The sequence below is a fragment of the Notamacropus eugenii genome, chromosome 6 (genome assembly GCF_028372415.1).
Source record: "Notamacropus eugenii isolate mMacEug1 chromosome 6, mMacEug1.pri_v2, whole genome shotgun sequence".
In the NCBI taxonomy this organism is placed as follows: Eukaryota; Metazoa; Chordata; class Mammalia; order Diprotodontia; family Macropodidae; genus Notamacropus; species Notamacropus eugenii.
In genome coordinates this window covers 44,908,911-44,923,498 of record NC_092877.1, presented here as the reverse complement: position 1 = coordinate 44,923,498, position 14,588 = coordinate 44,908,911, and the positions used below count along the sequence as shown (strand labels likewise).

Below are 14,588 nucleotides of genomic sequence, written 5' to 3'. Positions count from 1 at the left end.
AGACACAGGAAAAGAATGATTGGAAGGTCAGAAAGTGGGTCTTTTTATAAAGATTCATTCTGTGAAATATGATTATGGAACGATAAGTGTAAGTGTGCTTGAATGTGTGTGTGATGTGTTTTTGTGTATATACATACATATAGATAGATATACATATACATATATGTATATATGTGCTGAGGCCATGTGGTATAGTAAATAGAGAGCTGGTCTCAGAATCAGGAAGACCTGGGTTCCAATCTTGTCTCTGATATAAACTGGTTGTATCAACCTAGATGAATCATTCAATATCTCAGTGCCCCAGGCAACTGTCTAAGACTAGAAATTGAAAGCAAGGCATTGACCATCATTGATCAAGGGTAATTCTTCACCCAGGTGTTTCCTATACCAAGGAAATCACAGGTCCATTCTCTATCCCTACTGCTTACCAATGTATTTGTGTGTGTGTCTTTGTTTGTGTGTGTGTGCACACACCTGTGTGAAGAGGGTTTGGTTTTGACAAAGAAAGACAGAGAGCCATTGAACAAGAGCTATATAGAGAGAAAGAGGGTTGGTAGACCATTCCCTGTGGATGTACCTGCCCCTTCCCACCCACCCCCAACCCCACTCAAACCCTTGTCCCTTGCTCCACAAGGCTACTGTCCCTTTATCTGCCTGGTATGACTAACCCCTTACCAGAATTGCTCTGAGTTCATCCTCATCACAGTCCACTGGTTCCCGCCCCAGCCGTTCTCTTGTTGGCTAAAGAAGCAACATAATTCATAGCACAGAGTTAGAGCTTCAGACACTTTGTGAGGTGGTTTCTCCCTCCTCTTCCTAGTGCCTCCACTTATTGGGTTTATGAATGTGGTTTTCTAGGGATTCTTAAACTTGCTAGGATGCCATCTTGTGGGGCCACTGGAACCTCTGTTCCCTTGTGAATCAGGAATGTGTCAGCCATACTCTTTCTAAGATCTTAATTTGGGTCCTTCAGTGCCCTGCTTAGAGAGTAGATGCATATACTAGGTCTCCAGGAAACCAAAGCCAGAGAAACTCATAGCAATAAGTACCAGGCCCTGCCCAAGCTGGTGATATCATTCCTATGACACCTTAAGGGTATATCAGCATGAGTCAATGTCTACATATGTTAGTGCATAGAGCAGGGTTCAGTGGCATCTTATCATTGTAACTGACTGGGTCTCTCTTTTGCTTAAAAAATATTTTACTTGGACTCTTGAGATAAATGTGCTTCCCCTTCACCCTCATCAGTCCAGTCAGGGCCCAGACTTCCAAATTTAAGTTTCACATGGACAAACACATCACAGAAAGAGGAAAAAAAAACCATGTGGAGCCCAAGAACACAAAACAATTTTCTAACAATGACCTCCAGTAGACCCAGGCTAGATGTGTAATTTTCAAGGAGTGAATATGAGCATGTGCACTCAGAGATACAGACATAGGCAGATATAGAAACAGACCTAGGCATAACAGCTCACAAGCACTCAGAGAGGCAGGCATAGTTACCCATTGGGGGAAGACAGACAAATTGCCAGGCACTTGTGCTCAAGCACATAGAGAGAGACACACAGATACACACAAACACACACACACACACACACACACACACATGTAAAAATAAGAAGCTCTATGGAAAATAATACCAGCACTTCCTGGATTTCATCCTTATCACATCTCACGTGGTACAGCACCATGTCTTGGGCAATGTCCTTTCGGTTTTCCAGTTTATTCATCTTGTCATAGGTGTCAGGGTTGAGCACAGACCAACCAAGGAATTGTGTTAAGGACTAAAAGAGAAATGCAGGCAGAAGCATCGTGTTGGCCAGTGTGGCGGAGCTGTCAATTATAGCATTAACATAGCTATATCTTTGTTCAAAGTGCAGGGAAAAGAATACTTCTTCACTTTCCAGGTTATCAGAGAATTGGAAGTGTTTCTTTAGGAAGAAAGGGGGGAAAGAAAGAAGGAAGAAAGAGAAAAAGAGTGAAAGGAAGGAAGAGAAAGAGAAAGGAATGAAGAGAAAGAAAAAATGAAAGGAAAGAAGGAAGGAAGAGAAAGAAGGAAGAAAACAAGGAAAGAGAAGATGCTATCTTTGTTCAAAGTGCAGAGTGGTTTCCATCCTGGAAAAAGAATATTTCTTCACTCTCCAAGTAATCAGAAAGAAAGGAAAGAAAAGAAACAGAGAATGAAAGGAAGGAAGGAAAGAAGGAAGGGAGGAAGGAAGAGAAAGAGAAAAAGAAAGGAAAGAAAAGAAAGAATGAATGAAAGGAAAGAAGGAAGGAAGAGAAAAAGAATGAAAGGAAGGAAGAGAAAGAAAGGAAAGAAGAGAAAGAATAAAAGAAAGGAAAGAAGGAAGGAAGAGAAAAAGAATGAAAGGAAGGAAGAGAAAGAAAGGAAAGAAGAGAAAGAATGAAAGAAAGGAAAGAAGGAAGGAAGGAAGAAAAAGAAGTTGCTCTCTTTGTTCAAAGTGCAGAGTGCTTTCCAATCTGGAAAAGAATATTTCTTCACTCTCCAGGTTATTAGATAATTGGAACTGTTTGTTTAGGAAGAAAGGAAGGAAAGAAAAGAAAGAGAGAATGAAAGGAAAGAAAGAAAGAGAGAAGGAAGAAAGAAAGAGAAGTAAAGGAAGGAAGAGAATGAATGAAAGGAAAGAAGAGAAGAAGGGAAGGAAAAGAAAGAAGTGTTTCAGTGGGAATAAGAAGAAAACAGAAAGCAGTTTTTCCCTTGTGCCAGTAGGTTAGAAGCTATAGGAATGTGATGGAGGAGAAAGGGAAGACCATCTGAGCCCCTGACACTGAATAATCAATATAAGCAAGGGGTGCTGGTAGCTGGCTTAAAATGGTTGTGTAGAGACGATGATCACCTTTGTAGTATGAGCATTTACACCTTGAAAACAGCCAGATATGACACATCAGGGCATGATGTTTGTTCTTGTTGATGTTGTTGACTATAGACTTAAGAAAGCAATGGAGAAAGTGTTGATACCGAAGATTAAGCTTCACAAATGTGTTATGTGTAATTTTTTTTCTGAAAAGTTGGTTATCCAACGTTTAGCAGCATATTCCTGGATATAGGGTGCTTCTTGAAAACACAAACATACCAGACCTAACAAGCACTTACTGGTTCTCTAAGAAATGATAATATGGATCTGAAGATGTAGTCAGGTTGAGCAAGAATGTGGCATATCTCGTTCCCTAAGAATGAGGCATACCTGACAAAAATAATATCCAAGTCGAAAGCCTCCCGAATGTGATGGAGAACATATGGAGTCTTATCAGATTTGATGAATGCTACCCACTTCTGCTGATTCACAGGGCTACAAAGAAAATGTCCAGAAGGAATCCAGGAAGTATTTCTAAGGATTGAGGAGTTTTTAGCGAGGAATTAGGAGCTTATGGAGAGTAGGGACAATGTTTGCATCATTGTGGCTAATCAAAAGCAAGGAATTCAGAAGAGAAAGGCAGATTTGGGAAGTGAATAACTAGATAAGAAGACAGTGCCTGAGAATGAGATTTGGATTTCTGGCCCGTGGCTTAAAATATAAGAATGCCAAGTATTCTGGTTAAAGTAGCGACAACATCTAAACAAATGTTTGCATTTGCCTGAAATCTTACCAACCTAACCAAAAGTACTTTAAACTTAAAAGCAAGAAGGAAGGAGAAAAGATGCCCAGAATTTCAGTTGTCAAAATCCAAGAGAAGAGAAATAAAATCCAGGGCTGTAGATGTCTATTAAAAAATGTTAAATTGGAAAAGACCGGAGGCCTTTAGCAAGTTCAATATGAGTGAACAGTGATGTCACAGCTAACAAAGATGCTGCGATCCTAGACTTGATCAAGAGGCAAACCTCTTCACCAAGAGGAATAAGGAGGTGATAGTTTATACCTCTGCTTTTGTCAGACTGCATCTGGAGTATTCTAGTCAGTTCTAGGCACCCCACTTTAGAAAGGCCATTGATAAACTGGCAGACCTCCAGAGTGGTGAAGAGCCTTGAAATCATGCCACAGGAGGCAGCTAGGTGATACAGATAGAGCACTGGGCATGAAATTGGGAAGACCTAAGTTTAAATCCAATCTCAACACACTTAGCTGTATGTCTTTGGGCAAGTCACTTAATCTCTTTTTGCCTCGGTTTCCTCCACTATAAAATGGGGATGATAATAAAATAACACCTACCTCCCAGGGTTGCTATGAGTATCAAATGAGATAGAATTTGTAAAGCACTTAACATAATGGCTAACACATAGTAGGTGCTGTATAAATAAAGGAAGGAATATTGAAGGAAGACTGTGGAAAGCCTTCATTGCATCATGATGGAAAAACTCCTAGAATGTCAACATAAAAGTTGAAATTCTAATGTAGATTTTCATAATGTGTTTAATAAATTAAGATATGGAATAAAAAATATTAGCTATTATTGTAAGGATCAAAGAATGGAAAAAAACAATAAATAATATAATAGAGTAACATGGAGAAGAGAATAGTGATAATTCCTATTTTTATACAGAACTTTTATTTAGCAATTTGTATAGCGCTTTAGAATTTTCAAAGTGCTTTACTTATACTACCTCACTTGATACAACAAGCCTGGGAAGTAGCTGTTAGCTTCATTCTCCAGATAAGCAATCCGAAGGTAAGAGAATAAGTGATTTTCCCACACAACTAGCAAATGTTTGAGGCAAGATTTCAACTCCACTTCTACTTATGTCAAGACCAGCTCTCTATCCACTCCAAAGGGCTGTCACATGGAAGAGGGATGAGAGTTGTTCTTCTTGGCCCTAGAAGTAAGACCTAGGAACAATGAATGGCAGTTCCAGGAAGGCACATTCTGGGAGAACATAAGGAAAAGATTTCCTTTTGATTGAAGTTATTCAATGGGTTGCCTCAGAAAGAGATAGGTGCTCTCTCAATTGAAGTCTTCAAGCAAATGCTAAAATGTTACAATTTCCTGTGTATTCTAGAGGCTATACCTGCTGTAGGCTGACTTCTGAAATTCCTCCCTACTCTGAAATTCTGTGAATGGTGAGAGGACAAGAAACAACTCCATGGAAGGGTTAGGTTAAGCCTTTCAGAAAAGAGAACAGTAGACCTAGTAGGGCATGTTTGCTAGCTTCTAGAACTTCATAGGCTGGCATGTGGAAAAAGGATTGGAAAAAATTGGTTCTACTTGACCCTAAACAGAGGAACTAGGGCTAGTAGATGGAAGATCTTCCCAACATTTGTAAAATGGATAACCATACTAATACTACCTACTTCATAGTTATATAATATGCTATGTAATATATTATTATTACTAATAATAAAAACAAAAACTAACGGAAACACTGTGTCATATCCTCCCAATCAGGCAACGTGATGATGGAAGAAACTCCTGATGCAGTGATTGACTAGGTTTGGAGTGAGGGATTGTGAGCTCCTTCAGTGCTCCAGTTCTAAACCCAAAACATGTTAGCTTCCAAAGTTCCATTCCCATACTCCGAATACTTTTTTCTTCAATATTCTGTCCCATACCCAGAACACGTTGATTCCCAAATGTCTGTTCCTATACCTCTAACATTTTGATGCCCAATGCTTTGTTCCCATACCCAGAACACTCTATCTGTCAAAGGTCTAACCCCCATACCTGTAAGACTTTAACCTCTAACCCCTTGTTCTCATTTACAGAATACTCTGCTGAAAATTCATTCCTGTGTTCAGGACACTTTGACCTATAATGTTCTATTCTCATACCCAGGACAATTTTTACCTCCATAAGAACTTCATCTTGCTCATCAAAGGGTTTCCCATCTTTCCTGTTGTAAAAAGTAGCAACGCCAACAATCTCCTCTTTTTTGTTGACTATGGGCATGGAGAGGACATTTTTTATAATCCATCCAGAATCATCTAGTGGCCCTTCCTAAGTGAAGACAGAAACAAGGAATGACTATGTACTCGGGGACTTTATTTCTGAATTTGTCACATAGGAAGCATTGACATCACCGATTTGCCTCTCAGGCAGAGACAATTTTGTGTGCATCATTGCTGAAGAGAAGCAATTTTTTCCTCAAACAATAGGCAATTCTCATTGACAGCCAGACAGATACTCACCTGAAATTGAAACATCTCATCTGCAGGGGCATTCATAATGTTACAGATCTGAGGAAGGATCAGAAAAATAATTTCACCAGAAACAGCAACAGCATTAGATGGAATTTTAAAGAGTTACTTGACCCACAACCTCAAACACGAAAAATCAGGCCTCTAAATGGATGGATGGGCATAAACAAATATATTCGCATTCACTAAACCCAAGGGGAGGGGGGTTGGGGAGGATGAGGGAAAACTGCTATGTCCTTAAATGGCTGAGCATAAGTGCCAATAGCCTATCATGTGTACCATCCTCAAGCCTCTAATGACATTAGAACGACCCAAAGGACTTACAAAGCCACTTTCTGCAACGTAGGTTGGCAAGCCACTGACCAATGCCCAGTGATCTGCTGGAGGATTTCTGAAGAAGAGAGAAATGCAGAATAGTCTTATCCAACCTAATATTCAGGGAAGTCCATTCATCAGAATACCTGCATTTAGAATACGTGCACAGAATCACACACACACACATATCTATATGTATGGAAGCTGTAGGTGGTGACCATGGTCATGGAGAGAGAGAGTTGACTGTCTTCGCATGTCTGGATGACATGGATTCATCCATGACCTAGGGATAACTATGAAATAGAACTAGATTGAGAGTGGGTCATGAGTTCAACTCCAGTCAAATCTTTTGCTTTCTAGAACTACTGGATTGAAATGGGCAGACTGACCAGTTTGCTTATGAGCCACTATCAGATCCAGTCCTGGGGAGAAGAACATGAAAAACAATGATATGGTACAGTGGGAACTAGGCTATGAAGGTCATGGGCTCCTATGGGGTTGGAGGGTCTGGTTCACATATACTTACGCATGTACCCATGTGTGTGCAGGAGTTGCATACCATGTACAATTAGGATAAAAAGCTACAGAAACACTGGAGGTTCTGGTATATTTATGTTGTGTGTGTGGAGAGGGGGAATGACAAAGGTGCCTAGGAGCTGAATATGAGCTAGAGAAGATGAGACTTCTGAAGTCAAGAACCACATACATATCTATGTATGTGTATATGTATGTGTGTGTGTGTATGTGTCTGTGTGTATAGACTAGTAATTTCATGAGAATTGGGAACTTCCAAGTAGGGTAATTCTCTCTACTGATGCAGGTTGGTACCATCTCTGTAATTTATCATCTTAGAGAATTGCCTAGAATAGTAAGAGCTTAAGTGATTTGCCTAGGGTCATACAACCATTCAAAATTTGAACACAGGTTCAAAATAGCAACAAAATGCCTTTCCCCCTGTATATTCAGTGAATTAAAATTTCCAAAGTACTTTCATATCCTATATTATACTGTAAGGCAGATGGGCAGATATTTCCATTTTACAAAAAGGTAAACTAAGGCTTAAAGAATTTAGACCAGCCTCCTCCGGGGTAAGCCTTCTACTCATCTTTAATTGATTCCCTATTACACTGTCCAGGGTAACCATTATAGACCTTAAAGCACCCCACCCTCAGAAGGGACCTCGAATTCTTCTTTGCAAGATTTACACCATCTATTCTAAGTTCTTTCATGTCCCATGAACTATGTAAGTTCTCACCTATCTTTACCCTCCTAGAGGTGGCCTTCTTTCTTATCAAGGCTAGTCCCTCTATCTTTTTCCTTGCTAGCTCCTTTCTCCTATTAAACAGTGTTCCAACTATCATCATCCCTCCCCCCGCCTTTCCCCAACTGCATCTTCAGTCTTTCCCTCTATATTGGTTCCTCCCCATCTGCCTCCAAAATATGTTCAGATCTCATTGGTCCAACATCTTTCTTTGGTGCTGACATTCCCTCAAACTTATGTCCCCTTTCCTCTCCTTTCATTGCTTGACTACACTCTTGGAATCTTGTCCTCTGAAAGGTAAGTTTTCCCCTTATCTCTTCAGGAAATAAGCCTCCACTTAATTCCTGCTCCCTCTCTAGCTCTCCTTTATATTTGGTCTTTTCCATTACAATATAAGTACCTTGAGGATAGGGAGTGACTTGCTTGTTTTTATTTGTTTACTCAGATTTCTCTCTCTCTCTCCCTCCCTCCTTTCTTAATCGTCTATCCATCCATCTATCCAAACTCATTGTCTCTGCTTCTTTATTATCCATTCAGTTCTTAACCCTTCAGGACTTGCTTTTGATTCTCACCACTTTACTGACATTGGTCTCACCAAGGTCCCCATGATATCTGAATCACCAGCTTCAATGAATTTCTTCCTGTCCCCATTCTCCTTGACCACTCCGTGGCATTGGATCCTGCTGACTGCCCTTTATTTCTTGATGCCATCTCTACCCTTTGCTTTCATGAACTCACATAGTTCTACTTTCCTAGCTCCTTCTCCTCCTCTGTCTTTTTTGCTGACTTGTTACTGTCCCACTGCCTGACGTTGTTTCCCTTCCTGCAAAGTTCAAAATAATTTCTCTCTCCTCAGTTTCCTTCTAGCATTTTGCTAGGACCCCATCCTTTGTTCTTACCACATTTTTTTGTATTGTATTTATTTGTATAGTTGTCTTTCTATCTTATCGGATTGCATCCCATTATCTATGTTCTTATGGCCCTAAGTGCCTTGCACAAAGTAGATGCTTAATGAATATGTATTTAATTGAATGGAGTGACTTATCAGAAGTCACACAAATAGTGAGTGAGAGGGCTGGGACTAGTCCAGGTCTCATTCCCTTTCTGGGATACTTTCCATTTTATTGAGCTATATTCCTGAATAGCAGATTTCTAATGGGCCATTGAGAAGAATTAGGGAAAATCCAGGGATATTCTTGACCTGTGGGGTCAAGAATCAGGAGTGCCCCTGTTCTCTTTTATCACTCCAAATGTTCCCTGCAGTTTCTTCATCAACAGGTTCTGGGCTGGCCAAGATGGGGTGTGTGTGTGTGTGTGTGTGTGTGTGTGTGTGTGTGTGTGAGATATTCCTTAAGAAAGGGTTTTCAAAGTGCTTTTCTGAGCAAAACCATTGTGTTGCATGTCAGTTCAATAGAACTCAATTAATACAAATAAACATTTATCACGTACCTATAATGTGCAGAGCATTCTGTTACAGTATATTATACAGTTTCATGGTGTTTCTGGGTGCCATGCTATTATACCAAATCATATTGAGTATGTTATATGGTATTTCCCCTTCATTTGTACCTCTAACAACTTCCTTAAGGACCTGCTCACTTACGGAATGACTTTAATATCTTCTTTGCCATGAAGGATATAGTCAATTACTTTGTAAAACTGGATTTCCTTTAAAAAAAAAAAAAGATAGCAAATTGTTACAGATTTTCCTAGGGTCCTGCTCTCTGCTGGCCCTGCCAAGTGATAAAAGTTGTTGTAGACCTATCCTGAGATCACAGCCATAAGGGAGACTGAGCACCCATGCAAGAACACCCACACACACAACAGAGGATCGTAGAGAGCTGGAAGGAATTGTAGAGGTCATTTAGTCTAGCTCTCTCATTTTACAGGGGCAGAAACCAAGGCCCAGAGAGAGAAGTCACTTGGCTCAGCTCACACAGGGGTTAAGTAGTTGAGCTGGAATTTTAACTCAGGGCCTTGGACTCCAAATTCAATGATCTCCTTGTTATACCTTTCTGCTCCAAACGTATATATGCTTATATACCCAGTGACATTTACACACACACACACACACACACACACACACACACACACACACACACACACACACACACACACACACATACACACGATACATAAATGGAGACACCCAAATACATGCAGATGCCAATAAATATGAATATATGTGCATCTGTGTACATATGTGTGTGTGTCCCACCCATTCAGCCTCCCTCTCCAACACAAATGTGCACACATACTCGGATATTCTTTGCCATACACATATTCTTACAGTCATTCACACAGCTTCACACATACATCTATTCAGATTAATTGCTACACACATATATCACATAAAGACACAGAAGTGCAAATACACATATATTCAGCCACCTAAAAACCTCACACATGTACACCCATGTTCTGACATACCCAGCCACACAAATCCAGTCACACACATATGTGCTTTCACTCTCAAAATTGTGAACATCTGAGTTGTACCATCAGGTCCAGTCTTAAGCCTACCCTGATCCCATAAGGTAAGGGTCACTTCTCTCAGCTTCTGCTCTTGGCTGGGGCTTTTCTTTCTCCCCTTTCCCCGACAAAGGGTTATTCTAAGCTTAAAGGATACCAGAGCTACCAATGACTCCCACCAGAAACACCTCAGGAACTCACTCTGCCATCAGGAGTTCGGGGGCCTGAGTATGGTTGAGCTTCTCCCATAAGCACTGGCCAGATATCAAAGAATTCCTACAGGGGAGAGGAAGACATTGTGGTTAATACTGGACATACTTCAGTGCAGGACTTAGGAAAAGAGTCTGACTCTGAGACAGCAGGAGACATGTGCTTAGCTTTGGAGGAAGTCATCACTTTGTCAGTCCTTATGTGACTCACCTTCTCCTTAGTCATATCCAGGAGGCCCACAGAGTAGCGGTCACAGTTTAGGTAGGCTCGAACTGTGTAGAAGGCCTTGTGGAATTGTCTCTCAATATCTGTAAGCTCCTCAAACACCTTATTGGCTGACCAAAGCAGTACCTGAGGACAGAAACACGAGTTGTGCCCCGTGATGCTCTCAGCCGCCCACACTTCTGTTAAGTATAGCTACTTGATCATGGGGCAGAGCTGGTGTGGAAGAGGGAACATAGGAAATAATGAGAAATGTTCCTAAAGCAAAGAAAAAAAAGGACCCATGCTGAAAAATGAATTGAATGATCCAGTGCATCTTCACAGAGCATCTCTATGTGCTCAGCCTCTCCTGTGGTTATAAACTGAGGGAAAGGAACAGGTAGGAGAACCAGGCTAGACCCATGGAGAGCTCAGAATCTGGGAGAGAGAGAAGAGGAACAGATTCAGACCCTGCTCTCAGTGAGTTTCCACCCAACCTGGGATAGAAAGGGTATATTAAAACCCCTCTGCATCTTGAATTTTCCTTTTTCTCTCCTCTCAACCTTGGCCAGCCAGGCATGGGACCTGATCCTTCAACAAGACAACTTTACTCCATTGGGTTCAGTCTTCTCTAAAAGGCCAACATAAGTAGATGAGTTGATAAAATACTTCCCATTCCCCCCATGGAAAATGTGGGAGAGCAGGATTGGAGGAGAGTCCTGCAAGTATCAGGGAGGGAAGAGGGAGAAGAAAAGAAAGAGAGAGACAGAGACACACACAGAGACAGATAGAGATAGAGAAACACATGGAGAGGGACAGATATTTAGAGGGGAGAGGGAGAGGGAAAGGGAGAGAGAGACAGACAGAGAGATAGAGACAGAAAGAGAGACAGACAGAGACAAAGAGAGATAGAGAGATAAAGACAGATAGATTTAGATAGGAGAGAGAGGGAAAGGGAAACAGAGACACACATACAGAGACAGACAGAGACAGAGATAGCGACAGAGAAGGAGAGACATAGAAAGAGAGATTTAGAGAGGACAGGGAGAAGGAAAGGGACAGAGAGAGAATGCCCTCTTCAATTGGTTGAAGGGAGATGCTGTCCTCTCTCCTGGGTTGGCTGGAGGGAGGTGAGGGGGTGGATGAGTCCCCTCAATCATTTCCTTACCTGGCCTCTTCGAGTCTCACAGTTGTGCAGATAGCTCAGATGATAGATTTTGAGGTTTAAGGTGGCAAAATTCAGATACTTCAAGAAAATCTGAAAGAATGATTTTTAAAATCTGAAAATTATAAAAGATATTTCACTAGATTTTTATAGATCATTTTGTAAAAATCTATTGTGCTTACCCAAAAGGAAGATGAGATTTTACCCTTGTCATTTAACTTACAGGAATCAGACTAATTTCATATATGAACATCATACCATGGTTCAGTGGGCCATTATGAAGAGTTAGTTGGCCTTAAAAAAAAAATCCAACACATCCACACAACGCAGGATATTTTGTAAGGGAAATATTGTCTTTATGTTCCTGAGTTCCCATTGTTTACTTTTTATCACTCTTTTATTACAATTAGCTAGTTACCCTCTGGGCTTAATGTAATAGTCCTTAAGCCCCACACAGGTCAGGTGGGTGACACAGAGGATAGAGTACTGGGCCTGGAGTCAGGAAGACCCATCTTCATGAACTCAAATCTGACCTCAGACACTTATTTGCTGTATGACCCTGGGCAAGTCACCTAATCCTGTTTGCCTCAATTTTCTTATCTGTAAAATGAGTTGCAGAAGGAAACGACAAACCCCTCCAGTAGCTTTGCCAAGAAAATCCCAAATGGGGTCACAAAAAGTCTGAAATAACTGAACAACATTTCAGGTATTAGAACTAAAATGGGATAGATACCATTGTGATACTTTTAACACTCTTTCCTTAGACTAATAGAATCTTAGTGTTGAAAGGAGAACTAACCATATGATTGTCCAGTACTATAGTGGAAAGCCCTTTGGATTTGGAGTCCAAAGGCACTGGTTTAATTCCTAGGTCTGCTATTTACTACTTAAGTGACCTCAGCAATTCACCTCTGAGGCTATTTCCTCATCTGTCAAATGATCGTTAGGGCCTTTTCAGCTCTAAATCCCAGAAGTGGGCATCCAGTGATGGGGCGGCCACTACCTCCTGAGGCAGGTATATGCTTCTGAGGAGCTCTGTTAGAAACTTTTCATTTTATTGAGCTGAAATCCTCCTCCCCCGTCTTCCATCTGTTGCTCCTAGTTTTGTCCCCTAAGAGTTAAACAAAGTATGTATTCTACATGACATAATTCCTCCATATCTCTTCATTGCATAGTAGGAAAAACACTGGTGAGCAGGTAGCAGTCTTGGTTTCAAGGTCACCCTGGGAATCCATTTGTCCCTAGAAATGCCTCAGATTCTGTAACTATGGTACACTGTGAGAGCTGGGGTTAGCTGGGAATCTGGGACTGGGAAGAAAAGATCGCTGTGCGGAAAATTCACAAAACAGCTCAGATGCAAAGACACATGGAAATATACAGACTTATTTGGAGATGCACAGAAAATAAGAAGCCCTCACACCTAGGCAGTGCATTACAGTTTTCAAAGCACTTTCACATACAATAATCTCATTTGATCTTTACTACAGCCTTCTTCAAACTGGGCAGGAGATTATTATGCCCATTTTATAGATTAGGAAACTGAGGCAAAGTGACTTGTCCAGGGTCACAAAAATAGTAAGTAGAAGAACTAGGACTTGCACCAGGTTGTGTAACTCTAATACCAGGGCTCTGCTTTTGCTATCTGTCAGCCTATACAGACACAAATGGGCAGACACATACATAGGCATATCTATCTATCTATTTATCCATACATATATAAAAATACAAATATATATATAAATATATATACACATATGTGCATGTATATGTATATATAAGATACACAGATACACAAAAAGAAAAGTAGAGACAGACAGACATAGGTGCAGTCCATGCATATCAAGATACCCAGGGGGAGCCATCCATTCCATCCATCCAATCATTCATTCAACATGTGGAGAATCTACATTAAGCGCCTACTGGAAACTGCAAGACACATGAAGCTTAGATAAGACACCGTCTCTGCTCTTCTGGAGATTATGATCTAGTCAGAAGATCAAACATAAGCTCAGAGGGCTCTTATACCAAATCTTATAGGATAAGTTCACTGGGAAGGTTTTGAAAAAAGAAAAGCATGTGAGATTCAAGGTGGAAGGTATGTCATTACAGGCATGTCTCAGGAGACCAGGGAAAACTATATAAAGAGGCAGCATTTGAATAGGATTTTCAAGGATGGACAGAAACTCAACAGGGAAAAGGGGAAAGGAGTCCACTCCAAGCAGAGGGAACAGAAAAAACAAAGAAACAGATAGGAGAATGTTGGCCATGTTTGGAAGGCAGTGAGTTATCCAGTTTGATTGGACCATAGAACGGCTGGAGATGGGTAGTATGAGAACATCCTAGAAATGTACAGTGACTTGAGGATGTTGTCCTAGGATGGTAGCAGAGGAAAATCAATGTACATATGGGCGGGGGGCAGGGGTGGCAATACAAGAAATGAAATCAGCAGGTCTTGGCAACTAATTGTAAGAGAAGCAAGGGAGACAGAAAGGTCAAAGGTAATCTCAGGGTTTCAACCATAAGAGACTGGGTGAATGGTGGTGCCACAGATAGAAATAGTGAAGTCAGAAGGGCAGGTTTAGGGGGAAAGATAATGAGCTCAGTTTGGACTTGGCGAATTTGAGGTGTTGATGAGACCTCACCAATCACCTTATGGACAGTTGAAATTAATTAGATCATAGATTTAGAACTGGTGGGGCTCTAGAAGTCCAACCCCTCACCTTACACATAGGGAAACTGATGTCCAGAGAGGTCAAGTGACTCATTGACCCAGCATCACAGAACTAGTAATGTCTGAAGCAGGATCTGAGCTCAGTGACCATAAGTTCAGTCCTCTGTCCATTATACTATATACCTCTCAAGGTACAGATCTGGA

General features: G+C 40.9%; 1 protein-coding gene across 2 annotated transcripts in view; it reads right to left on the bottom strand.

Annotated features, from left to right (window-relative positions):
- Nucleotides 1-14,588, bottom strand: part of PDE6B (phosphodiesterase 6B) — a 73,249-nt gene that overhangs the window by 23,607 nt on the left and 35,054 nt on the right. The window contains exons 3-11 of one of the 2 annotated variants that reach the window (XM_072619727.1): nt 11,717-11,806; nt 10,558-10,698; nt 10,339-10,413; nt 9,269-9,333; nt 6,414-6,480; nt 6,081-6,128; nt 5,740-5,889; nt 1,641-1,784; nt 676-741 (exon numbers count right to left, since the gene is read on the bottom strand). In XM_072619727.1, coding sequence (XP_072475828.1) covers nt 676-741; nt 1,641-1,784; nt 5,740-5,889; nt 6,081-6,128; nt 6,414-6,480; nt 9,269-9,333; nt 10,339-10,413; nt 10,558-10,698; nt 11,717-11,806 — 846 coding nt within the window. Of the gene's footprint in view, nt 1-675; nt 742-1,640; nt 1,785-5,739; nt 5,890-6,080; nt 6,129-6,413; nt 6,481-9,268; nt 9,334-10,338; nt 10,414-10,557; nt 10,699-11,716; nt 11,807-14,588 lie in introns of those variants that run through there. The other variant, XM_072619728.1, reaches the window with a different exon arrangement.